Consider the following 26,838-nt stretch of genomic DNA (forward strand, 5'->3'; position numbering starts at 1 on the left):
ACATGGCCAGATGTGGCCTTGTCTGGATTATTCTGAATGTGGAAAGGTAAATACCTGTTTCAGCAGTGAGTAGATACATAGATCATAATGGTATTAATACTTGGTTAATGAGCAGATATATATATATATCATTCTGTAAACTCACCCATGCCAGTTCTCAGAAGCATTTTCTTCCTCAAGAGAAAGAAATATTGCAGGCTCTGAACTGTTGTGTCCCTGTGGAAAATTGTGAGTGATCTTTGGGGTTTTTTTCCTTCTGGTTTTCTTTCAAGGTGTCAAGGTTTGAGATTTTGGTAAGATCATTGGTTTCCTAAATTGTATTATTCTGCCTAGCTTATAGGTATCTTTCTTAACTTGCATTTTAGCTATTTTTATAGTTTTTGCAAGCATTTACCCCATAATTGCATTTTAGCTGTTACAGTTCTGCAATTATGCCTTTTTTTGTGTGTGTATGTCAATCTGTTCTAAGTTTGTATGTTCGTTATTTTCTGCCTCTAATAAATGGTATTTTAAATCATATTAGACTAATCGGCCAAATATCAAAGAACCTTGTGAACAGGACCGAGTCTTGGGGTGCTACTACCCTGACCTGTTGCCAGAAGCCTGGCAATCCATGATTTCCCATGATTTGGCCAATCCATTATTTCCCGTGATTTCCCATTATTTGGCCAATCCATGATTTCCCAGGATTTGGTCAGTTCTTGATTTCCCATGATTTGGCCAATCCATGATTTCCCATGATTTCCCACAATTTGACCAATCTGTAATTTCCCATGATTTGTTCAATCCATGATTTCCCATGATTTCCCATTATTTGGCCATCCCATGATTTCCCAGGATTTGGGATTCAATTGTATTTAACTGTATACATTTAACTTGTGTTAGTTTAAATTTAAGTGGTATTAAATATTGTTTAATTGCATTAACTTTAAATTGTATGAATTTAAATAATCCAGATTGCATTCATTTGTCTTTACTTGTATTAGTTTTAAATGGTATGAATTTAAACTTGTATTGTGTTAAACTGTATTTTATTGTATGAATTCGAGTTGCATTAGTTTAAATGGCATTGTCAAAAAAATAGTTACAATTAGTTAAAGTTATTAGTTAAAATTAGTTCAAATTATTGTCAAAAATTTAGTTCCATTAGTTTAAATGGAACAGTCAAAAATTCCCGGGAGAAACAAGAAAATTTCAAAGGAAACCAAATTTCCAGGAGAAAAAAAACGAATTTCCAGGAGAAAAAAACAAATTTGCAAGAGAAAAACCCAAATTTCCACAAGAAAAAATCCAAATTCCCTCGGGAATGGCCCCGTGGATCCTCTGGTGTTTCGTCTCCATCCCTTGGATTTATCGAAATCGGTCGAAATCCGCTTTTTCCGGGCGTTTCCAGGTGTTTTCCAGATGTTTTCCAGATGTTTTCCCTTCCCGAACACCCCGCTGACAGAGCCCGCCACACCGCCGTAAAGCGCGGCGCCGCCGCGTCGCAACCCCTCCCGCCACACCGCCGTAAAGCACAGCGGCGGCGCCATTCCCGGCATTCCCCGCGCCGCCCTCAGCCGCCGCCGCTCCGGTGAGTCCCGGGATTGGGAGGGGCGGGGGGATCGCAGCGGGACCGGGATGGGCCGGGAGAGCCCCGGGAGAGCCCCGGGAGGGGCCGGGATCGCCCTGAGCCGCCGTGCCGCCCGCAGGTCCCGGATCGCCCCGCGCCCGGCAGAGGAAATGGTGAGGGAATGGCTGCTCCCCCCCATCGGCGGGAATGGAACAGGCCGGGCCTGGGACATCCCCCCCACCTCCCAGTGCTCCCAGTGCATCCCAGTGACCTCCCAGTGCATCCCAGTGCTCCCAGTAAGCCCCTAGTGCCCACTAGTAACTTCCCAGTCCCTCCCAGTGCATCCCAGTTCCCTCCCAATGCCCACCAGTAACCTCCCAGTATATCCCAGTATCATCTGTCACCTCCCAGTAACTTCCCAGTCCCTCCTAGTGTATCCCAGCCCCCTCCCAGTACATCCCAGTCCACTCCCAGTAGCTCCCAGTGCCCACCAGTAACTGCCCAGTCCCTCCCAGTCACATCCCAGTAAACTCTGAGTCCTTCCCAATACCCCCAGTGTTGACCAGTAACTTCCCAGTACATCCCAGTTCCTTCCCAGTACCCCCAGTATCCACAAACCAATTCCCAGTCCCTCCCAGTAACCTCCCAGTCCATCCCAGTGTCCTCCCAGTGCCAACCAGTAATCTCCCAGTCCTTCCCAGTTTGTCCCAGTTCCCTCTCAGTTTATCCCAATCCCCTCCCAGTGCTTCCAGTCCATCCCAGTTCCTCTCCCAGCACAGCCAGCTCAAGCTCCGTCCCCCTGATGCTGCGTGGTGCTGACAGCGTGAGGAGAAACTGAGGCACTACTGGGAGGCCATGGGCACCTTACTGGGGGTACTGGGATATACTGGGACATACTGGGAGGGACTAGGAATGGACTGGGAGGGACTGGGACAAACTGGGATGGACTGGGGCAAACTGGGAAGGACTGGGAGGGAGTTAATGGGGTTTAAAGGGAGGGAAAAGAAAAATGGGGATTTGGGGTTACTGGTTTATACTGAGAGGGAACTGGTTTGGTACTGGGAGGGACTGGGAGTTACTGGATTGAACTGGGAGGGTCACTGGGCCATACTGGGAGGTCAATGGGAGTTACTGGGATGGACTGGGAAGTCCCTGGGAGGCTTACTGGTTTATACGGGGAGGGAACTGGGATTTGTTGTGGCTATAGTGGTTCATACTGGTTTATACTGGTTTGAACTGGTCTACACTGGTTTCTACTGGTTTAAACTGGGATGTCACTGCACAGCAGGGGGTGCCACCCACCCAGGTGCTTTTCCTGATTTAAACTGGGATTTACTGGTTTATACTGGGTAGACCTGATGCCCTAAATTCCCCATTCACAGTAACTTCCCAGTCCCTCCCAGTGCCCTCAAACCCCTTCCCAGTACATCCCAGTTGCGACCAGTGCCCTCCCAGTCACATCCCAGTGCTCCCAGTAACCTCCCAGTCTGCTCCCAGTGCCCACCAGTAACTGCCCAGTAACGTTCCAGTTCCCCTCCAGTCCATTCCAGTCCCTCCCAGTTCCTTCCCAGTCCCTCTCAATCTCCTCCCAGTACATCCCAGTTCATCCCAATGCCTCCCAGTGCCAACCAGTAACTGCCCAGTAACTTCCCAGTCACTCCTAGTTTATCCCAATCCACTCCCAGTCACATCCCAGTTCCCTCCCAGTACATCCCAGTTCTCTCCCAGTACATCCCAGTCCACTCACAGTAGCTCCAAGTGCCGACCAGTAACTGCCCAGTAAGTTCCCAGTTCTTTCCTAGTCTCTCCCAGTTTATCCCAGTTTGTCCCAATCCCCTTCCAGTCCCTCACAGTCTCTCCCAGTTTATCCCAGTCCTTCTCAGTGCTCATCAGTAACTGCCCAGTAACTTCCCAGTGCTCCCAGTTTATCCCAACCCCCTCCCAGTTTATCCCGGTTCCCTGCCAGTGCATCCAAGTTCCTCCCAGTCCCCACAAATCCCTTCCCAGTTCACCTCAGTGCTCCCAGTCCATCCCAGTCCCTCCCAGTGCCCTCAAACCCCTTCCCAGTCCATCCCAGTTGCCACCAGTGCCTTCCCAGTAACCTCCCAGTATATCCCAGTGTCATCCCAGTCCCCTCCCAGTCCCTTCCAGTGCCCACAAACCATTTCCCAGTACATCCCAGTTGCCACCAGTCCCTCCCAGTGTCTCCAAGTAACATCCCAGTGCTCCCAGTATCGCCCAGCGCCCTCCCAGTTCCTCCCAGTGCCCACCAGTAACTGCCCAGGAACTTCCCAGTCCATCCCAGTTTATCCCAATGCCATCCCAGTTCTCCCCCAGTGCCCACCAGTAACTTCCCAGTCCCTCCCAGTGCCAGCCAGTAACTGCCTAGTAATTTCCCAGTCCCTCCCAGTACATCCCAGTCCATTCCCAGTATCCTCCCAGTGCCAACCAGTAACTTCCCAGTCCATCCCAGGTCCTTCCCAGTACCCCCAGTATCCACAAACCAATTCCCAGTCTCTCCCAGTTCCATGCCAGTGTCCTCCCAGTCCATGCCAGTGTCCTCCCAGTCCATCCCAGTAACCTCCCAGTCCTTCCTAGTATCCTCCCAGTCCAACCAGTAATCTCCCAGTCCTTCCCAGTCTTTCCCAGTTCCCTCCCAGTTTATCCCAATCCCCTCCCTGTCACTCCCAGTGCCCACCAGTAACTGCCCAGTAACGTTCCAGTTCCCTTCCAGTCCATCCCAGTCCCTCCCAGTTCCTTCCCAGTCCCTCTCAATCTCCTCCCAGTACATCCCAGTTCATCCCAATGCCTCCCAGTGCCAACCAGTAACTGCCCAGTAACTTCCCAGTGCTCCCATTTTATCCCAATCCCCTCCCATCACATCCCAGTTCCCTCCCAGTATATCCCAGTCCACTCACAGTGCTCCCAGTGCCGACTAGTAACTGCCCAGTAAGTTCCCAGTTCTTTCCCAGTCTCTCCCAGTTTATCCCAATTTGTCCCAATCCCCTCCCAGTCCCTCACAGTCTCTTCCAGTTTATCCCAGTCCTTCTCAGTGCCCACCAGTAACTGCCCAGTAACTTCCCAGTGCTCTCAGATTATCCCAACCCCCTCCCAGTGGTTCCCAGTTCCCTCCCAGTGCATCCCAGTTCCTCCCAGTCCCCACAAATCCCTTCCCAGTTCACCCCCTGTGCTCCCAATCCATCCCAGTTCCCTCCCAGTGGTTCCCAGTGACCCCCCAGTGCCCACCAGTAACTTCCGAGTCCATCCCAGTCCCTCCCAGTGCCCTCAAACCCCTTCCCAGTCCATCCCAGTTGCCACCAGTGCCTTCCCAGTAACCTCCCAGTATATCCCAGTGTCATCCCAGTCCCTTCCAATGCCCACAAACCATTTCCCAGTACATCCCAGTTGCCACCAGTCCCTCCCAGTGTCTCCAAGTAACATCCCAGTGCTCCCAGTATCCCCCAGCACCCTCCCAGTTCCTCCCAGTTCCTCCCAGTGCCCACCAGTAACTGCCCAGGAACTTCCCAGTCCATCCCAGTTTATCCCAATGCCATCCCAGTTCTCCCCCAGTGCCCACCAGTGACTTCCCAGTCCCTCCCAGTGCCAGCCAGTAATTTCCCAGTCCCTCCCAGTACATCCCAGTTCCTTCCTAGTATCCACAGACCAATTCCCAGTCCCTCCCAGTCCATCCCAGTAACTTCCCAGTCCACTCCCATTGCTCCCAGTGCACACCAGTAACTGCCCAGTAAGATCCCAGTTCCATCCCACTCCCTCCCAGTCCATCCCAGTGTCCTCCCAGTCCCTCCCAGTGCTCCCAGTCCATCCCAGTTCCTCTCCCAGCACGGCCAGCTCAAGCTCCGCCCCCCTGATGCTGCGTGGTGCTGACAGCAGGAGGAGAAACTGAGGCACTACTGGGAGGCCATGGGCGCCTTACTGGGGGTACTGGGATATACTGGGACATAGTGGGAGGGACTGGGACAAACTGGGAGGGACTGGGACAAACTGGGAGGGAGTGGGAGGGAGTTAATGGGGTTTAAAGGGAGGGAAAAGGGGAGAAATGGGATTTTGGGGTTACTGGTTTATACTGGGAAGGAACTGGTTTGGTACTGGGAGGGACTGGGAGTTACTGGATTGAACTGGGAGGGTCACTGGGCCATACTGGGAGGTCAATGGGAGTTACTGGGATGGACTGGGAAGTCCCTGGGAGGCTTACTGGTTTATACGGGGAGGGAACTGGGATTTACTGGGGCTATACTGATTCATACTGGTTTATACTGGTTTGAACTGGTCTATACTGATTTCTACTGGTTTAAACTGGGATGTCACTGCACAGCAGGGGGTGCCATCCACCCAGGTGCTTTTCCTGATTTAAACTGGGATTTACTGGTTTTTACTGGTTTATAGTTGGTAGACCTGATGCCCTAAACTCCCCATTCACTTTAACGGGTAGACCTGGTGTTGTGATCCAAATATTAAGGTTCTTTGGAAATAGCTCTGCCTGAATTAAGGTGCAAATGAGACCATATGCCAGTCAATAGTATGAGTTTTATTTGATCATAAATAAAAGAGAGAGAGTGAAGAAGAGAGAAAAGAGAAGTAGGAAGAGAGGTGGGGGGGACAGAAAGAGGGTGACAGAGACAGAATAAAGAAAATATCACCATCCATGGATCCCAACAATGTTGCATTGATCCTCTCCAGCTGCTCTTCTCGGTGGTGATGGTCCCCCGAAAGCACAGAATGCCATGGGTTAATATGGACTCAGGCCAGGTGGCAATGTCCAGGCTTGTCCCCCCGGGGCAGGGGGCAGTCTCTAGCAGCAGACTCTGCTTGCATCATGTGCACTCCTGTGGTGCAAGGCCTAGCATTTGGGGGGTCTTTGATGGATTGTGACTCCCCCTCAGCTGCCTCTCACGTGAAAGTCCCATGGATGTGGCTTGTGGGGTTGGGGGTTCCACAGCTGGACAGTTTGTGTAACGGAGGATGTGTGTTTATTGCCTCTGACCAGAGGTTACACCATGCACCCCCAACCTCCTCCACCTCGGCTGGAGGTGAGCTGTGCTCACAGAAACCTGGCTTCTGTGAGCTGTGCTCTGCCCTCACTCCAAACTCAGCCAGGGATGATTCTCAGAGCAGCTGGTGGCTTTGGCCTTTGTGGATGCATTCCTTTCCCTCAGCCTGAGATGACTGAACAATAGGTTTCCCTTTATCTAATCTCAGCAGTTTGACTTTCAGTCCAAAGTCCCAGTCAGGTATCTTCAGGGAGGCTTCTTTGATTGTAGCTTCTTTATACAGTTTTTGTTCTAATGAGCAAAACTTTATATCAATGTATGAGGCATGAACTATTTCAGTTTCTAACAAATGGGGATCCCCAGAGGGGGGACCACCAAGAGCCCCAGTAGCCTGCAGAGAGAGACAGGAGAGAGGATCCCTGGGACCCCCAAAACCCCAGGCTTCCCTAAGCAGGACTCCAGAGAGAGGAGACCCCCAGAATGGGGAACTTGGCGAGGGGGAACCCCTGGGATTCCTGGGACCCCCGGCATTCTGGGGAGAGTGGGGATGCTGGAGACAGGAACCCACAGTACACACAGGACTCCCAGCAACCCAGATGGGGGAAACCAAGAAGCCCAAAGTGGACAGACCAGAGACAGGGAACTGCTAGGAGTGTTTTTGGTGCTGAATCTTTGTGATCTGGAGGGTTTCGTGGACCTCAGATCCACAATGACTTCTAGAGATGCAGTCAGAAAGGGTGACATTCAAACTCAATGTAGTCACCCCATGTTTTCCCTCAAACCAGGATTTCCCATTCTCAGACCTTGGCTGGATGGAGGAGAAGGCTGTGAGGAAGAGGAAGATGCCCCAGGACAGCCAGGCAGGTGAGGAGGAAGTCACTGCCCCTTTCCCCCTCTCTTCTCTTCTATCTCCCAGCCCAGAATTGCCTCTGGCTGCAGAACAACCCTACTGATGACTCTGTCCTGCTGGGGATGGATTGGGAGAATCTCCTTCCCCTTCCCTCTGGAACAGAGGAAAATCCCAAATCCTCTCCTTGTGTTTCCTCCCCCAGGCAATGAGCTGGGAATGGAGACCGTGGAGGACAAATCCTCCCTGAAGAACCTCATGGAAGAGGCCATTTTGATCAACTCCATGGTGCAGGAATCCAATGGGGAGGAAAAGCCCTGGAGATCTCACACGAGGAGAGGTTCCAAACCAAGCCCAGGGTGCTGTGAGGAGCAAAGACCCACCCTGTGCCAGGAAATTGGCCAGCAATCGAGCCAGAGCTATGAGCAGGTGGCCCATGAGCAGCTTCACACCAGGGAGAAGCCCTACAAGTGCTTGGAATGTGGGAAGAGCTTCAGGACAAGCTCTCTCCTTATCCGCCACCAGATGATCCACACTGGGGAACGACCCTACAAGTGTGGGGAATGTGGGATGAGTTTCACCAGGAGATCCCGTCTGATCATCCACCGGAGGATCCACACTGGGGAACGGCCCTATGAGTGTGGGGAATGTGGGAAGAGCTTCAACCAGATCTCCCACCTGATCCGCCACCAGATGATCCACACTGGGGAGAGGCCCTATGAGTGTGGGGAATGTGGGAAGAGCTTCATCACGAGCTCCTGCCTGATCATCCACCAGAGGATCCACACTGGGGAGAGGCCCTATGAGTGTGGGGAATGTGGGAAGAGCTTCAGAGACAACTCCACCCTGATTGTCCACCAGAAGATCCATACTGGGGAGAGGCCCTACAAGTGTCCCGAGTGTGGAAAGAGGTTTCAGACCAGCTCAGCTCTCCTCGTCCATGAGCGGATCCATACTGGGGAGAGGCCCTACAAGTGTCCCGAGTGTGGGAAGAGGTTTCAGACCAGCTCCAGCCTCCTCCTCCATGAGCGGATTCACACTGAGGAGAGGCCTTTCCGCTGCCCTGACTGCAGGAAGGGCTTCAAGCAAAACTCCCACCTCATCACCCACCGGCGCATCCACACTGGGGAGAGACCCTATGAGTGTTCCGAGTGTGGGAAGAAGTTTCAGAGCAGCTCAGCTCTCCTCCTGCACCAGCTGATTCACACAGAGGAGAGGCCTTTCCGCTGCCCTGACTGCAGGGAGGGCTTCAAGCACAACTCCACCCTCATCACCCACCGGCGCATCCACACTGGGGAGAGACCCTATGAGTGTGGGGAATGTGGGAAGAGCTTCAGCCAGAGCTCTCACCTGATCGTCCACCAGAGGATCCACACTGGGGAGAGGCCCTATGAGTGTCCCGAGTGTGGGAAGAGCTTCACCCAGAGCTCTGGCTTGACCCAGCACCAACGGAGCCACCAACGGAGCCACCAGTAAGAGAAGCCCTGCACAAGCCCCAACTGTAGAAAGAGCTTTGTCTTCTGCTCCAGCCTTATTACCTAGAGCCTCATGGTTTTACTGCTATTTGGGAGGGGTGTTTGGTGTTCAGGAGCTATTCTGGATGATTTGGTGCTTCAGGGATATATGGTATAGTTTCTTTCACCATTTTGTGTTTGAAAAGCCAAGAGGGTTCATCCATTACCTCAAAACCACTCGATTCCACTGGAAAGTACTCAATCTTACCCCAAAATGGCTCAATCCCTGCCCAAAATTGTTGGAAAACACAGTTTTCCAGCAAAAATTGTGTTAGTTGAGCAGGCCTGAACAAAGCCTCAGCATAGGCAGGCCTCAGTAAAAATCCTAGTAAAGTGTCATGAGAAGCTAAAACCTGGGAACACAGCTGTGTGTTTCTAGACTGTGAGAAGAATGTTATAAGATAAGATAGGGAGTCAGAAGTGTTATGAGAAAAGAATAAGGGAGTCATCAGGAAGAACCCTGATTATGTGAGAACAGACTGAAGATACGTGTGTAATTATAATTAGAAACATCTGTAACAGTATATAAGTTTCTCGTTTGGTGAAACAAAGTGGAGCTTGTTTTCTGACCCACATTGGGCCGTGTCGCTTGCTCTCTCTTGCCGCTCGTCAAATGGTGACCCCGACGTGATACAGAGACACAGATAGCAGGACTTAGGACCCTGCTCCGAGAAGCGACGACCACGGACACTGGCAGCAGAGTTTACAGCCCTGCTCCAGACAGCGGTGAGAACGGAGAGGTACTGGAGCAGCACCAGTGAGCCAAGGTCATCACCCCTGGTAGGAGGGTGATCCGAGGGCTCGGGCCGAACAAGACCCGCTTCCGTAAGGGCTATAACCTCAGAAAAGCTGCATTTGGCGACCGCAGAAGATAGAGAGACGACGGCGGCGACCAAGGTACTTTAAACCCAGCTGGACCAAAATGGAAACGGAGGTAGCCCAAGATTTATTATTATGCTTTCTACGAAAGCGGGGAGTAAGCAAATATGCTTTAAGGCAATTAGCCGCTTTAATTGCAACAGGGGAAGCCAGAGGATTTTTTGTTAATCCTGATACGATCTTTGATGAAAGACAGTGGCAGAAGTTTGGTAACTGTTTGTTTAACGAAGTGATAGATGGTGATAAAACCGCAATAAAACTTAGCAAACCGTGAAGTGGTGACCTGCTTACAGCATAATGCAGCAGAGAGAAAAGTTGCAGACGTAACAACAGAAAAAGTAGCAGCCACAGAGAGCAGAGAGAAACCTGAGAGTTGCCGTGCTGCTTTTAACATGCAAAAGACTTTGGCAGCTGCACAGCTGGGGGAGCCCCCCCTGCTAGGGGAGGGGGGAATCATAGCTCTCCCTCGCTGCCACCACTGGGAGAAAGGCAGCGCTCCGCGTTGCCAGCAGTAAACAACAGTCTGATACCGGAATGGAGTTGTTTCTCCTCATAGTCATGAAGAACTTTCAGGAGTTCTTCCCTTTTGCTCTCTAGCTGCAGATACAGATCTTTGAACACGCTCTCCAGCTGTTCTCCCCAAGACCTCTAATTATTCACTTTGTCGGGTGAAACACCCATTGCCATGTGTTGACCAGCAGCACAGCCTTGCTATGGCTGATCCGGTGCAGCTTCATGACTTTTCAGCCTTTCTAGAGTTCCAGGGAAATGTCTCTGAGCTTGGCTCCTTCCGTAAGCACTTGTCCTGGCATACCTTCACCACCTGCTGCAGCTCAGCAACCAAAACTCCCTGAAAATGTCCAGGCACATGGAGCAGATCGGCTCTTCCTTCAGCCCGGCTGCACTGACACTGAGACCAAAAAACTTAATTCCAGCCTTTTACTGATAAAGAAGCATTGTAACAATATATTATCCTGATAAAAAATAACACTTTGATTGCTAAAGCCATGAACAAAAGCTGAATTTTGCTAAAGTGGGGCTTAAGATAGTGTTTGTGTGTATGTGTGAATACTGCAGGCCTGCTGAAAGTGTTGTTTACTTTTTGAGTGTTTTAATGTGTAGATGAAACCTGTAACTGCTGAGAGTGTGGTTTTGATTTCTTAAGAGTTTTGATGTGTGAATGAAACCTATGAGTAAAGTTCTACTGAATAGTTTAAGCTACCTGTTAAGTGCCTTTGGTTAAGTATAGATTCTGTTAAAGTTAAGTAATATTGAATTTAAATTCTATTAAGTTTTAAATTCTATTAAGGTTGAATTCTATTAAGTAATATTAAGTGATGTTAATGTTAAATTCTGTTAAGTTTTAAATTCTGTTATAGTTAAGTTTTGTTAAAGTGATATTAATTTTAAATTCCATTATAGTTAAGTCCTATTAGTTTTAAATCCAATTTGTTAAAATTAAGCTTTATTCATTTTCAGTAATATTAATTTTAAGTTTTAAATTTGTTAGTTTATATTATTATTCACAAAAGCCTTTGCAGTTTTATCTTCCTTAGTTAAAGTCAAATGATAATGTCCACTGTTTTCAAGTATTTCACCTCACCTTATATAGTTATCTGCAAAAATAGTAACATGTTAAGACACTTTCCTTATTGATATTAATCAAAGCTTGTTTATAAGATGTTCTAAGAAAACCCTCCTACTTAGGGCCTAGGCTCTGGCCAAGCCTCAGTCCTAACTAGCTGGGAAATATGCCATGAGTCCCAAGTGTTCTGCACCAAAATGTGATCAAGTAATTTTAACTTACCAAATTGAGTTTATAAAAGCCAAACCTTCTTCCAGGTAAACTTGGAGTCCTTACCCGGGAAAAGTTCTCCAAGCTTTAACTGTGAAGTGAATGTTTCCAGCAATAGCAGTTCCTGAACCATGGCAAAATAACTAAATAACTAGTGATATTTCCTTAAGTAAATTTATAATAATTGTAGTAATAAAAAGTATTTATAACAAAGCAAATTAATCTGACAACAGACAATGTCTGTTCTCACAAACGAAATGGGTGAATTTGTTGGAAAACACAGTTTTCCAGCAAAAATTGTGTTAGCTGAGTAGGCCTGAACAAAACCTCAGCATAGGCAGGCCTCAGTAAAAATCCTAGTAAAGTGTCATGAGAAGCTAAAACCTGGGAACACAGCTGTGTGTTTCTAGGCTGTAAGAAAAATGTTATGAGATAAGATAGGGAGTCAGAAGTGTTATGAGAAAAGAATAAGGGAGTCATCAGGAAAAACCCTGATTATGTGAGAACAGACTGAAGATACGTGTGTAACTATAATTAGAAACATCTGTAACAGGATATAAGTTTCTCATTTGGTGAAATAAAATGGAGCTTGCTTTCTGACCCACACTGGGCCGTGTCGCTTGCTCTCTCTCTTGCCGCTCGTCACAAAATTACGCAATTCCACAGCCCCTCAGGGTGGGATGACATTGGAAGGGGATTGGGCAAAGTGGGATGCAGTTCCAGAGGGGTGAGATGGGCATTGCGTGGGGCAGGATGGGTGGGATGGGAATTGGAGGGGTGGAAGGGTGGAAATAGGGCTTGGGAAGGGGGTCTTGATGTCCAGGAGGGGTGTGATGTGTTGGGGTGGGGATTGGGAGTGTGGGGCAGGGTCTGGAATGAGACAGCCAAAGGTTGGGGATGATGAAGGGAGGGGAAACCTGTTCCTGAGTGGGTTTTTGGGTATTATATAACTGGATTATTCCTCATGAGCCTTGAGGCAATAAAGAAAAAGGAGGTTCATCCTTTTGGTGTGGTGCTGTGTGTTGGGATTTGGCAGGAACCGCAGCACAGTGGGTGCCAGCCTGGCCCAGCCGGGGCTCCCAGCAGGAGCAGCAGCAGCATTGCCAGCCCTTCCCAGCTGCTCCTCCCTTGGCTTCCCCAGGGGTTTTCCAGGGGAATTCTGGAGTACAGCAACAATCACCCACAAACTGGTCGCTGGGCTCAGGCCTTGGCCTTTCTGCTTCCTCCAACCAACCCAGGCTTCTCTCAGCATTCCAGTTCCCTGCTCAGAGCCTTTGGCTCCCTGCAATCCTGGCCCCAAAGATCTGCTCTCACGAGTCCCTGGGGAGCCTTTGGCAGTCTCTGCCCTCAGTGGGGCTCATTGATGCTCCAAGGGACTTGGAGTTTTGCTTCTGACTCCTTGAGCAGCTTCTTCCACCTTGTGGAAGTCCCTGAGGGTCACAGACTCAGCCCCAAATCCACCGTGGGGCTCATTAAAATACAGAAAGCCCTCGGGAGCTCTTTGTCTTCCTTCCATTGTCTTCAAGTGCTCAGGGTTTGTACAGCTCATTGGAGTCACTTTGGTGTTCTTTTTAGGTAGGGAAATTGCAAAGTGCAACTCACTTTTTTTTTTTTTTTTAATCCAAGGGGTTTTTTTGGGTGGTTTTTTTCAGTTCAGAGAAGAGGTGTTAGAAACATTCTCCACATGGTCTTAATGTTGAATGTCCCCTAAGAAAGGATGGACACATAGAAGAATGAGCCCCTTGAGGGCTGACCCTGTTGGGACAACCTGCTCCTCACCCCCAACCTCACCATGGCTGACATTGCCCACCTGGCACTGACATCCCTGTTCCCTGCATCACAAACTTGTCCCCTGAGCTCTGCAGCTGGCTGTCCCAGCCCATTGCTCCATGTCCCACCTGCTCTCCTCAGGGCTCTGCCTGCACACAGGCCCAGGAGGAGTTTTCCTGTTTGTGAGGAAAGAATTGAGAAGCCTGAGCAGGTTTCCTAAACAACAAACCCCACTCAGGAGCCACATGCTCAGTACAGGCTGCCTCTGATGATGTCACCTTTCTACAAGGGACAATGTGAGCAGAAGTGATCTCTGTAAGCAGAATTATCTGAGTCTTGATGCACAGTTCTCTGTCCCTGTCCTTTCCCTTGATCTCAGTTGCAGATGGAAGTTGATGGTGCCATTCTCACCTTTAACCCCTCTTTTGAATACAAACAGATGTTCCCAGGTGTGTTAAGCAGGTGTTGTTCAATGTTTATGCAAAGCTTTTGTGTTCCCAATGGAATCACAGAGATCATTGTGACACTTTGGGGCCACATGGAACCATGGAGACCAAAGTGACACTGCAGGGCCTCATAGATGAAGGGAGACCATTGTGACTCTGTGGCACCTCATGGAACCAAGGGGTCATTGTGATACAGTGGGGCCTCATGGAACCCAGGAGTGCATCGTGACACTACAGAACCTCATGGAATGAAGGGGACACTGTGACACTGTGGGGCCTCGTTGGAACTCAGGAGACCATTGGTGACAGAACAGGAGCTCATGGAATGGGGAGAGCCAGGCCCAGGGGACATGGCTGCAATAGTGATGGCTGTGAAGTCACTGCCACTGCAGCAGCCTGCTTGGCCCTCAGCTGACATTCTGGCCAGGAGTGTTTTGAGGTCACCCAGCACATCAGAGAACCAACACAACAGGAATTCCATCCTTGGGGAGGAGAGGGGTTTCATTATGTCAGGTTGCACAAAGCTCCTGTCCTTGGACAATTCCTGGGATGGGGCAGCAACTTCACACGAAAAATACTTGAAGTTTTGTGCCAATCTCATTGTAAAATATTCCCTCCTTATAACAAATGTAAATCCACTCTCATTTAGTTTAAAGATATTGACCCTTCCTCTGTTACTGCAAACTTTGGGAAAAAATGACACTCCATTTTCCTTGCATTTTGACCAATATTTTTCCTTTCTCAAAAACCATGGAGAAGACCAAAAAATCTCCCAAGATGGATTTTGGAGGCCTCATCACATAAGCAAGCTGTGCAGTTACAGAGTGAGCTGTGTAACATCATCGAGTGGCTGTATGACACCACAGAATGGGCTGTGTGACATTACTGACTGGTTTGTGACACCACAGAGTAGGCTGTGACATCCCAGAGGACGGTGTGATATGCGACATCATAGAGTGGTCTGTGGCATAAGTGATTGGTTGTGTTACATCAAAAAGCAGGCTGTGACATCACAGTGTAGCTGAATGACATCATACAGCAGGCTGTCAGGTCAGAGAGTAGACTGTGTGACACCACAGGGTGGTTATGTGACATCATCGAATGTACTGTGACCTAACAGGACAGCTTTATGTGGCCATGGAATGGCTGTGTGAAATCGCAGAGTTGCCTGTGACATCACAGAGTGGGCTATGACAACAGAGGGTGGCTGTGTGACATAACTGCAAAGGTCACTCTGCCCCAGCCCCCCTCACAGTTCCCCCAGACAAGTCCAATGCTGCTCGTGCACAGCAGGGTCCCCTGTCCCCCCAGGTCCCCCCTGCCCCCCAGTGCCACAGCCTCCCCCAGAGGATGTTCCACCAGATCAACCCCCAGAGCCTGACACAGGGACAGGGGGGACAGAGCCCTGGCGGGTGGGACAGGGGGACAGGGACCCCCCGGCAGTGTCCCTGTGTCCTCAGGGTGAGAGCCTGGCCCAGGGCTCCTTCACCCTCTTACGAACCAGACCTTGAGAGCACTTAAAAACTCCCCAGCAAGGGATCAGGAAAAACCAGATTTAATATTAAGCGACAGCACAACAAAGTTTCTTGGCAAGAGTCACTCTGCTCCTGACTGCACAGTTCAGGCACACCAGGGGAAAAAGCAACCACAAAAGCAAGCAAATCCAGGCAATCAAACCAGAAATGAACTGAGAATTGGCATGGTGTGTGTGTGTGTGTGTGTGTGTGTTTAGGTGTGTGTGACAAAAGAACAGTGAGGGCAAGGATAAAAGGAATATGGCCTAAAAGCTTAACAGCCCTCAAACTTAACAGAACATAACTTCTGCCTTAACCTGAACTTACACCTTAAATTTACCAACTTAGCAAAAGAACAACCCCTAGCAGCATTTCACTTAGCTCATACCTTATGACTGAACCTCACTTACAGGCCTAACTCACTCAGATATCCAAGGCACTTCAACACCTCCCAGAGCAGCATTTCTCCCCCATTTCCAGAGCACAGGCACACGTGTGTGCACACAGACAGAAAGAGGCAGTGCCAGGGAGCTGTCAGACATTGCCCTGGAGAGCAGGGAAATGCTCACTGCAGATGCTTTTGCATCTCCCCAGCAGGCGAAGGGTTGAGCCTGGAGGAGTGGGGGGATCGGCCCAGGGTCCCTCGTTGTTCGGGGATGCCCCGAGTGCAGCAAACGGGAGAGTTCCCGGCTCGGAGAGGCCCCACTCAGAGGGAGCTCAGTGCTCCAGGAGAGCTCCAAGGGGCTCCTTTTGGAGCCCTGTTGATAGGGCCCCAAGACATGGGCTTTAGTCACTGCAATGTTTCATCCTGGCTGCACTTCGCATCAACAGCTTTCTCTGACACTGTGAGAACAGGGATGTTGTGCCACTGAGGGAAGGAAAACAGTTCCCAAGGCTGCTCCTAAAGAAAGCAGGAGCTGGTTGGACAGCAGCAGTGCCTGGGAGCAGACAGTGTTTGTGATCAGCTGCAGAGGAGCTGAGCCCAGGGGCTGTTGGCCAAGGCTGAGGCCTAACGAGCATTTCTCAGATCGCAGGGCAGCCTGAGAAGGGGAGGGAGGAATGCACCACCCCAGGGCCCCATGGAACTAAGGAGACCATTGTGACACTGTGGGGCCTTGTGGGAATGAGGGACCATTGTGACACTGCTGAGCCTCATGGAATCATGGAGACCACTGTGACATTGCAGGGCCTCATGGAACCAAGGGGACCACTGTGACTGTGTGTGGCTCCATGGAACCAAGGGACCATTGTGACACTGCAGGGCTTGTGGAACCAAGGGGCAATTTGACACTGCTGGGCCTCATGGAAGCAAAGGGGCCATTGTGACCCTACAGGACCTCATCAAACTAAGAGGCCACTGGGACAGTGCAGCACCATAAAGAACCAAGAGTCCATTGTGACACTGCAGAACCACAGGAGACCATTGTGACTCTGTGAGACCCTGTGGAGCTGAAGGTCCATTGTGACATTGCAAGGCCTCATGGAACCATGGAGAGAATATTGAGACACTTCACAACCTCAAGGAACCAGGGAGACATTGTGACAGTGCAGGGCCCTGTGGAACCAAGAGAACATTGTGACACTGTGGGGTCCCATGGAACCAAGGGGCCATTGTGACACTGCAGGACTGCATGGAACCAAAGCTCCATGGTGACACAGTGTGGCTTCATGTAATGAATGCTTAATTGTGACACTGTGGAACCAAAGAAGACCATTCTGACACTGTGAACCCCTATGGAACCAAGGGGGCATTGTGACACTACAGTGCCCCCTAAAACCAAGGGAACATGGCACAGGTCTGCCTGGTTAGGCCTCCCAGGGGCTGCCTGACTTCTCCAGCCAACCTTGACATGCTGAGAGTCACTTCTCATCTGCCACTGAAACACTGGGGCTCCCTGCTTTCCTTCCTGAGGAAAAGAACTGTCCTTCTCCTCCAGGCACCCATGGCCAGAATTGGGATTGCACCACCACATTTCCTTCTATCCAGGGATTGTTCCCATAGGAATATTGCCTTCTACTCAGAGTCCACAAACAACTGCAATTCCTTTCAAAGGTCTCATTGGGAGAGTTGTTTGGGGCCTTACACCTGCACTCACCATTCCACAGCCCACATTCCACTGCTCCCAGGAGAGCCACAAGCATCCTGTGAGGCCACAGACCCCCATTCCCAGGGCATGGGAGTCAGGGCTTGGCTGTCGTGCTTGGCACAGCCCAGGCAGGGCTTTCACAGTCACATTCCACAGTTCATTTTCCCACCTGGACCCGGTGGTGCCTCTGAGTTCTGCTTCCTCAGCCCCAGGGATGTTCTCCTTGTCTGCTCATTGCCCCCACAGTCTCTTGGCAGGGATGGCTTCAGTGGGACTGCTGACATCCTCAGCAACTTGGAGGTTGCTGCTGAATTTTACCTCTCCAGAGGCTTGTTCAGCCTTCAGATCTTCAGGAATTCAGTGCTTGAGGGCTCATTAACATTCAAAATACCTTAACAAGTCAAGCCTCTAGGAATAATCTGATTGAAGTTTTCAAACCGTCTGTGATTAAATAGGCAGGGCACAGAGCAGCCTCCTCTGTCGGGCACTTGCCTGTTTTCCATCCCTTCCCCAGGCCCTGGCTCTGCCCCACAAGCCCTGGGCTCAGTCCTCCCCCTGCACGCTCACACAGGCTGAGATGGACACTGATGGGTTTCTCTGCCCGCTTCTCTCAATCCAGCCCAGCTCCCTCCAAGCTCTCCCAGCTGCCCTGAGCTTTCTGCAGCACCAAGGGCAAACATGGCAGTGCTGATAACCAGGGAGACCACGGCCAGGTGAGGGAGGCATGTGGAAAAGGCTTTGTGCTGTCCCTGCTCAGAGGGGATCCTCAGCACAGCCCTGAACATCTGCACATAGGAGAAAACAATGAACACAAAACAGCCAGAAGTTATCCAAGCACTAATGACCATGAGCCAAAGTTCCCTGAGGCTGGAGTGTGAACAGGAGAGCTTGAGGATGTGGGGCACTTCACAGAAGAACTGGCCCAGGGCATTGCCCTGGCACAGGGGCAGGAAAAATGTATTGGCTGTGTGCAGCAGAGCAGTGAGAAAGCCACTGGCCCAGGCAGCTGCTGCCATGTGGGCACAAGCTCTGCTGTCCAGGAGGGTCCCACAGTGCAGGGGTGTGCAGACGGAGTCTGGAATTAACAGAGCAGTCATAACACATGATGGTGAAGAGGTAATCCTCTGCAGAAATGAGGAAAAAAATAAATTTGGGCAGCACATGCTACATAGGAGATGTCCCTGGTGTCCCAGAGGGAATTGTGCATAGCTTTGGGGACAGTGGTGCAGATGGAGCCCAGGTCAGTGAGGGCCAGGTTGAGCAGGAAGAAGAACATGGGGTGTGCAGGTGGTGGCCACAGGCTACAGCACTGGTGATGAGGCTGTTGGCCAGGAGGGCAGCCAGGGAGATGCCCAGCAAGAGGCAGAAGTGCAGGAGCTGCAGCTGCCGCGTGTCTGTGAATGCCAGGAGGAGGAAGTGGGTCATGGAGCTGCTGTTGGACATTTGCTGTATCTGGCCATGGGGACCTGTTGATGGAGAAAAGGACAGTGACAAGTCAGGAGAGGCTGCTTTGAGCCAAAGCTGTGCCATTCCCTGCAGACTGTCCAGCTGGGACTCATCCACCCTTGTTCCTTCTCTGGGAAAACCTTCATCCAAGTCCCTGCCTGAGCTGCACTGGTGCTGTCTGAGTGTGCCATGAGCAGCCAGGCCTGTGCGTGGGGCTCTCCAGGAGCCATCCCTGCCCTGCTGCCCTGGGATTGTGGCCATGGGGCAGAGGGACAAGGCTGAATATTCAGGATTTGTCAGGGCAATCCCTCCTAATGCAGAAAAGCTTGGAAGCATTTTCACTCACAGTTCCACAGGATAGCAGGAGGGTGTTTTAAGGAATGTTTTCATACCCACACATCATTCCTGGTTCTCTGAGGTCAGAAATCCCCAGCGTTTCTGCTATACTCAGAGTTTGACACTGAGAGATGTGAGAGGCAAAGGGATTCCCTGAGGCTCAGGGCAAGGTGAGGGGCTGGATGGGCTTGTTCCCAACTGCCCTGGGTTTGCACCTTTGGCTGCAATCAGAGCACAATCACACTTCCCTGTCACCCTGGGAAGAAACCAGACCCTGCTGAGAGCAGAGGGATCACTGAATGTCTCACCCTCTCCAAAGGTCTCTCAGCAAGGTCTCAGCCCCTCCTCCTGCCAAGGACACTCACTGTTCCCTTGGCAAACCCAACAGCATTTCCTCACTTGTGGCATCTCTGCACTTCCCTGTGGGGCATTCAGGGAACTCTAAGAGGCTCTGGCACAAATTTGCACCCAGGAGGGAAGCTCAGAGCTTGGAAGGACACAGCAAGGAGATCCCCAGGTGTGCTCATGATGGCATCTCAGGGAGGGAAGCTCAGCTCCTTCCTCTTTCCCATGGACTGCTTTGCCCACAGCCCCACAGGTCACAGGGAAGCTTGGACAGCCCATTCCCATGGACACAGCTGCCTGGGAGGAATCCGAAGGGCAGTGCCTGCCTCAGCTGCAGCAAACCCCAGAGCCTCCCTGAGAGCACCAGATAACAGTGACAGTATCAGAGGAATGCAGAAACAAGAGAAGATGTTGTGGTGCTGTGCCTGAGAGGGCAGGGCAGGGACAGCCTGGCACTCAGGACAGTGTTCCCTGTCCCCAGCTGTGCACGGCACCTCCCACACACCAACAGTGTCCTCCTGCCCACAGCACTGCTCTGTTCAGCTCCCTCTCCTTCCCTCATCATCTCCCTGTGCTGCACATGTTCCTCCTGAGAGGAGCCTTGTCCCTGTCAGCGCTCACAGAGCCCATCCCACCCTCTGTGCACTCGCCTGGCCCTACAGAAACCTGCCTGTCTGCAGGGCCCTGCCTGGGGGAGGCTCTGTGTGCAGGTGGGCAAGGGCAGCTGGCAAGAGCCCTGCTGGGCTCTGCAAAGGTGCTGCTGCTGCTGTCCTTGGGCTGAGCAGTGGCTGAAGGCCCTTGAGGAGGCTCCCAGCAGACACACTGAGCACCCAAAGGTACAGAGCAGGAGTTATTGTTCTTTGTGTCTGCAACCCTCGGCCCGGGAGCATCGCCCCCCCCGGGACATCCCACAGGTGAGCGGGCAGGGGGAGCTCGGCCCAAATATCTTGGGCGGTGCCTGAGGTTCTTTTTGGGAGGTTGGGGGATTTTTGGACTTTGTAGGACTGCAGCACCTAACCCCAAATATCCTTGTTGGCTGCCTGGTAGGGGTTTTTTTGGGGGGGTGGGAAGGGGGCGCATTTTTGAATCTTGCAGGACTCCAAATGTGAATCACAAATGCCCCTTGGGGGAGATATGGGGGAGTCCCCAGCACGTGAGATTTTTAGGGGATCCCAGTGGTGTCTGCCAGGAGGGATGGGATGGGATGGGATGGGATGGGATGGGATGGGATGGGATGGGATGGGGCGTGGGAAGGTTTGGATGTGGATTGGGGTGTGGGATGAAGTCTGGGGGAGGGGGATGGGTGGGATGGGGACAGGGATGAGGCAGCCGAAGGTTGGGGGTGATGAAGCCGAGGGGACCCCACTCCTTAGGGGCTTGCGGGGTAGCTGGCACCTGTGAGGGAGTTTTGGGGTACCCCTGATCCACCGGGGGTGGCACTGGCAGCGGGGGGACACGTGGCTCCGGCACCTCTGGACCCCACCTGCGCCCCCCCTCGCCTCCAGCGCCCCCCTAGAGCGGAATTTGGGGAGGGGGGAGGTGTGGGGCGCCCAGGCCGGGCCCCCCTTGCTGTCCCGGCAACTGGGGGCCGAGTGCGGGGGGAGCCCCGCGGGCATTGCCCGGCCCTGCCCGGCACGGCTGATACGCAAGCCCCAAGCCCCCTGCCCATCCCTGGGGCTGATCGGGGGGTTCCCCCCACCCAGCAGCCAGTGCTGCAGCAGCTGTGGGGCAGAGGAGGGTGGGGAATGGGGTTCTGGGGTGGGAGCAGAGGAGGAGCGGGAGGAAGAGGAGGGAGAGAGGAGGAGGAGCAGGAAAAGGCGGAGCAGGAGGACCATGAGATTTCACCACCCACTGTGTATGCAGCACCCCTGGCTCTGGGATCATTGCCCCTCCTGTATTCCACAGGTCAGCAGGGAGGGGGAGCTCACCCCAAAGCTCTCGGGGGGTCTCTGGGAGGGTGTTAGTTTTTGAGGGGTGTTTGGAACTTGCAGATTCTGGAAGTGAGCCCCAGATATCTTTGCATGTCCTTGGCAGCCTGGAGGGGTGGGGGAGGCTGGAGATGAGGCAGGGCTGGGACACTGTGACACTGAAAGGGGCAATGGGGAGAGGGGGAAGCCCCGAGTGCCTGGAGTGGGGGGAGCCTGAAGAGGGGGACCCTGGGAGCCCTTGGAGCCAAAGCACAATAAGGGAAGAAGGGACCCCTGGGAGCACCGAAACCCCACAGCATCCCTAATCAGGACCCAGGAGAAGGGGGATCCCCAGGACCCATGGGAGCCCCAGCAGCTTTGAGAATGGGAAACCCCAGAAACCCAAAGAGAGGAGACTGGAAAGGGGGAACTCCTGGGAGGCTTTTTCTGAACTCATTCTTATGTTAGGAGGATCTTACAGACATAAAACAGCCGGTGACTTCTGGAGATAGACTTGGGCAGGAGGAACCTCCAACCCAAGGCACTCACACCTTTTTTTTACCCAAACGAGGATTAGCCAATTCCCAAATCTTGGCCAGATGGAGGAGGATGCTTTGAGGAAGAGGAAGATGCCCCAGGACAGCCAGGCAGGTGAGGAGGAAGTCACTGCCCCTTTCCTGCTCTCTTCTCCTCCATCTCCCAGCCCAGCATTGCCCCTGGCTGCAGGACAACCCTGCTGCTGACTCTGTCCTGGTAGGGGTGGATTGGGAGGATCTCCTTCCCTTTCCCTCTGGCATCGAGGCAAATCCCAAATCCTCTCCTTGTCCTTTTTGCCCCAGACAATGAGCTGAGGAGAGAGACAATGGAGGACAAGTTCTTACAGCAGAACCTCATGGAAGAGGCCATTTTGAGCAGCTCCATGACCCAGGAATCAAACTGTGAGGAAAAGCCCCAGACATGCTGCACAAGGAGGGGCTGCAAACCCAGCCCAGGGTGCTGTGAGGAGCAAAGACCCACCCTGTGCCAGGAAGTTGGCAAGAGCTTCAGACAGAGTTCTGAGCTGGAGATTCCTGAGAAGCTTCGTGAGACTGAGAAGCCCTACGAGTGTGGGGAATGTGGGAAGAGCTTCAGAAAGATCTCCCAGCTTATGGTCCATCAGTGGATCCACACAGGGGAGAAGCCCTATGAGTGTGTGGAATGTGGGAAGAGCTTTAGCCAGAGCTCCCACCTGATTCGTCACAAGAGGATCCACACTGGGGAGAGACCCTATGAGTGTTCCGAGTGTGGGAAGAGGTTTCTAACCAGGTCCAATCTCCTCAAGCACCAGCGGATTCACACAGAAGAGAGGCCCTTCCGCTGCCCTGAGTGCAGAAAGGGCTTCAAACACAACTCCACCCTCATCACCCACCAGCGCATCCACACTGGGGAGAGACCCTATGAGTGTGAGGAATGTTGGAAGAGCTTCAGCCAGAGCTCCCACCTGGTCCGTCACAAGAGGAGCCACACAGGGGAGAGGCCCTACGAGTGTTCTGAGTGTGGGAAGAGGTTTCAGACCAGCTCAGATCTCCTCATCCATGAGCGGATTCACAGAGAGGCGAGACCTTTTCGCTGTACTGACTGCAGGAAAGATTTCAAGTGCAACTCCCACCTCCTCAGGCACCGGCGCATGCACACCAGGGAGAGACCTAATGAGTGTGGGGAATGTGGGAAGAGCTTCAGCCAGAGCTCCCACCTTATCCGTCACAAGAGGATCCACACTGGGGAGAGACCATATGAGTGTCCCGAGTGTGGCAAAGGCTTCACCCAGAGCTCTGACTTGACCAAACATCAAAGGAGGCACCGGTGAGGGAAGCCCTGCGAGTGCCCCAAGTGGGGGAAGAGCTTTGTGCACTGCTCTGTATTCATCCCCCATCAGACGACCCAAATTGGGAAGACCCCTGGTGACCCACACTGCCAGTGACCCAGTATTGTGGTCTGACCCTGGCCAAATGCCAAGCACCTACGAAATCTGCTTTCTCCTCTCTCCCCTGCTGCAGCTGTGCAGAGGGGAGGGGAAAAAAACCCCAACCCTAGCACACACACACACATAGGGCTCATGACTCAAGATAATGAACCGGGCAGGATGCAGTGAAGGGTAAAACAGGCTGAGAACTTAAAATTGCGAAGTGATTTATTGGTAACCTAACCCTAAACAGAGTCAGAGGAGGCAAATGAGAACTAAAAATAAGCTCTTAATACACTGTTTCTCTGCTCACCCCCTCCCTCTTTCCCATCAATAGCACAGGGGGTTGTGGCGGGCAGGGTATGGGGCAGGGTATGGGGCTTTTTTGGTCAGTCCATGACCAAAATTTCTTCTGTTGTTCAGGGAGAGGAGTCCTCTACTTAGCCATGGGTCCCTCCCACTGGAGACAGTCCTCTGCAAACTTCTTTGCCGTGGGTCCAATCTGTCGAGCAGCAGCTGCTGGAATCTGCTGCCCCATGAGTTCTTGTCCACAGGGTTCAGAGCTCTGAGCCCAGGCCAGGCTGTTTCCATCCCAAGGAACAAGGCCTTTCCCTGCACTGGGACTCCCACTGGATCACAGCTTCCTCCAGGCATCCACCTGCTCCTCTAGCGTGAGCACCTCCCCACAGGCTGTGGGTGGATCTCTGCACCCCTCGTGGACCCCATGGGCTGCAGGGGGACAACCTGCTTCCCCATGGTCCTCACCACAGCCAGCAGAGGATTTCCAGCTCCGGTGCCTGGAGCACCTCCTCCCCCACCTTCTCCACTGACCTTGGTGTCTCCATGTTGTTTTCCCTCACATATTCTCACCTCCTCCTCATCCTCTGTCAAAAAAGAAGTGCTTGCTCACATTGTTTTGATTTCTTCTTAAATATGTTATCACAGAGGTGTAACCAACATCTCTAATTGGCCCAGACTTGGCCAAGAGCATGTCCATCATCTTCAGAGCCATCAGAGAATGGCTCTGCTGGACATGGTGAAAACTTCTAGAACATTCATGCAGGTCACACAGGAGCCATCTTTGTGCCCCTCCCCACCCACCAGCAAAAACTGGGCTAAGCAAAACCAACTCATGAGCACAAGTTTTCTCCCAACCCTTCAGCCACTTCTTCAGGCCTACCACAACAGCTTTTGAAGGGTTTAAGTTTCCCCTAGGTGCTAAAGATAGCTTGCTGATGTTCTGGGCTAAGCAAAACTAACATACTCAGGTTGGGAAGGCACCTGGCTGGTGGCTTCCGTGTCCTCCTGATTCCCTGTGGCCACCTGGACAAACGCAGGGGCAGGAATATCCATCAGGACTCAGACTGACATCTGAAATTCATTGGGAAGAGCTGATTTATTAATGTTACACCCTAAAAATTGTTACCTGCTGTGTAATTGTTTCTTCTGGTGGCATCAAGAAATGCTGGATGATCTTGGAGGTCTTTTCCAACCTGAATAATTTTCTTCATCACCTTGTCAGAACAACCAAAGCTGAGGTAAAATAAAGAAATTAAACAAGGAGATCTAATGTTGCACTGTTTTACTGTGCATTTGGGGGTGAATGTGGGGTTGAGGGGAATATTCATGAGGATTTGGATGTTCTGGGGCTGCCCAGGCTGGGGGACAGGACAACAGTCTCATAGTTGTGCTGGCAGAATGTGTCCACCTGAGCCCATCTGTTGTTCAGGAATTCCGGTTTTCTGTCCCACTCCCTGGCCTGGGTCTCCCCATGTGGGATGTGCCCCTCAAAGAGCCCAAATCACTGCTGAAGTGCCTGAGCTGCTCCCAGCTGTGGATGTTCCTGTCCACCAGCCTCTCCTGGTCAGTGCCATGGCAGGTGGGAGGGGGTTTAGGGAATCCTGGGGGGATTGGGAGGGACTTTCGTGGATTTTGGGGGCATTTCTGGTGCTGAGAGGGAGTTTGGCAGGCTCTGTGAGAGAGGTTTGGGGTCCTGGCTGTGCTGTGTGACTTGGAGAGAATTTGGGTGGGTGTAGGGGGAGATGGGAATGGGGTTATGGTGGCTCTTGGGCCCATTTATATTGCAGGGAGTAGTTTGGGAGCATCCTAGAGTTAGCTGTTGGGTGGTTTGAGGGGCCTGGGAGTGACTGTGGGGCTGGGAGAGGGTTTGAGGCAGTTGTGATACCTCCAGAGCCCCAAAGCTGTCACCACGCGCTGCCCCCCAAGATGCTGCTGGGAGTCAAGGGCTCCATGTTGGAGTTCATCCTCCTGGTGCTGCAGGAGAAGGTGAAGGGTGTCCACAGGGGTCGTGTGTGTCCCCCAGAGCATGTGTGACCCCCCATGCCAGTGTCACCCCCTTTTCCCTCCCCACAGGGCTCCTGACCCAGCTCCTGCTGCCCCCAGCAGGGAATTTGGGGAGGGGACAAAGGGGGTGCACAGCCCCCGCTGGGGGATGACCCTGAGCCAGTGCCCTTTGTTTAGCACCAACCTGGGCTTGGGGCTGCAGGAGGAAGAGGCTGATGGGAAGCAGATCCTGCAGGTGGGACAGTGCTTGGGGTCAGGGCAAGGTCCTGCCCTGCACACCTGGCTCAGGTGTGACACTGCCCCGGGAAGGGAGAGGGACATTCCCATCCCCACGGATCAGGGCTGTGAGCAGCACTTGGAGCACAGACATGGAAATACTGGGAGGAACTGGGAGCACCCTGAGGGTGTGAATTATCCCCACCACCACCTTTCCAGGGCAGCCCTGGATCTGAGAAATGCTCATTAGGCCTCAGCCTTGGCCAACAGTCCCTGGGCTCAGCTCCTCTGCAGCTGATCACAAACACTGTCTGCTCCCAGGCACTGCTGCTGTCCAACCAGCTCCTGCTTTCTTTAGAAGCAGCCTTGGGAACTGTTTTTCTCCCCTCAGTGGCACAACATCCCTTTTCTCACAGTGTCAGAGAAAGCTGTTGATGCAAAGTGCAGCCAGGATGGAACATTGCTGTGACTAAAGCCCATCTCTTGGGGCCCTATCAACAGGGCTCCAAAAGGAGCCCCTTGGAGCTCTCCTGGAGCACTGAGCTCCCTCTGAGTGGGGCCTCTCCGAGCCGGGAACTCTCCCGTTTGCTGCACTCGGGGCATCCCCGAACAACGAGGGACCCTGGGCCGATCCCCCCACTCCTCCAGGCTCAACCCTTCGCCTGCTGGGGAGATGCAAAAGCATCCGCAGTGAGCATTTCCCTGCCCTCCAGGGCAATTTCTGACAGCTCCCTGGCACTGCCTGTGTCTGTCTGTGTGCACACACGTGTGCCTGTGCTCTGGAAATGGGGGAGAAATGCTGCTCTGGGAGGTGTTGAAGTGCCTTGAGTGATATCTGAGTGAGTTAGGCCTGTAAGTGAGGTTCAGTCATAAGGTGTGAGCTAAGTGAAATGCTGCTAAGGATTGTTCTTTTGCTAAGTTGTTAAGTT

The 26,838-nt window shown here is 52.2% G+C and overlaps 2 protein-coding genes across 2 annotated transcripts in view; both read left to right on the plus strand.

Moving 5' to 3' along the window:
• Positions 1-1,579: 1,579 nt before the first annotated feature.
• The window catches only part of LOC146421167 (uncharacterized), a 230,781-nt gene continuing 205,522 nt past the window's right edge, over positions 1,580-26,838 (plus strand). The window contains 1 exon segment of the mRNA XM_085047706.1: positions 1,580-1,725. Within this exon segment, the coding sequence (XP_084903832.1) occupies positions 1,621-1,725 (105 nt within the window). The 5' untranslated portion in view covers positions 1,580-1,620.
• LOC146421168 (uncharacterized) lies at positions 22,077-23,293 on the plus strand. Its single transcript, XM_085047674.1, has 2 exons — positions 22,077-22,098; positions 22,287-23,293. The coding sequence occupies exons 1-2, from the start codon at positions 22,077-22,079 to the stop codon at positions 23,291-23,293; spliced, it is 1,029 nt and encodes a 342-aa protein (XP_084903800.1).

Source organism: Lichenostomus cassidix, unplaced genomic scaffold, assembly GCF_008360975.1.
Source record: "Lichenostomus cassidix isolate B80296 unplaced genomic scaffold, HeHo_3.0 HiC_scaffold_43, whole genome shotgun sequence".
In the NCBI taxonomy this organism is placed as follows: domain Eukaryota; kingdom Metazoa; phylum Chordata; class Aves; order Passeriformes; family Meliphagidae; genus Lichenostomus; species Lichenostomus cassidix.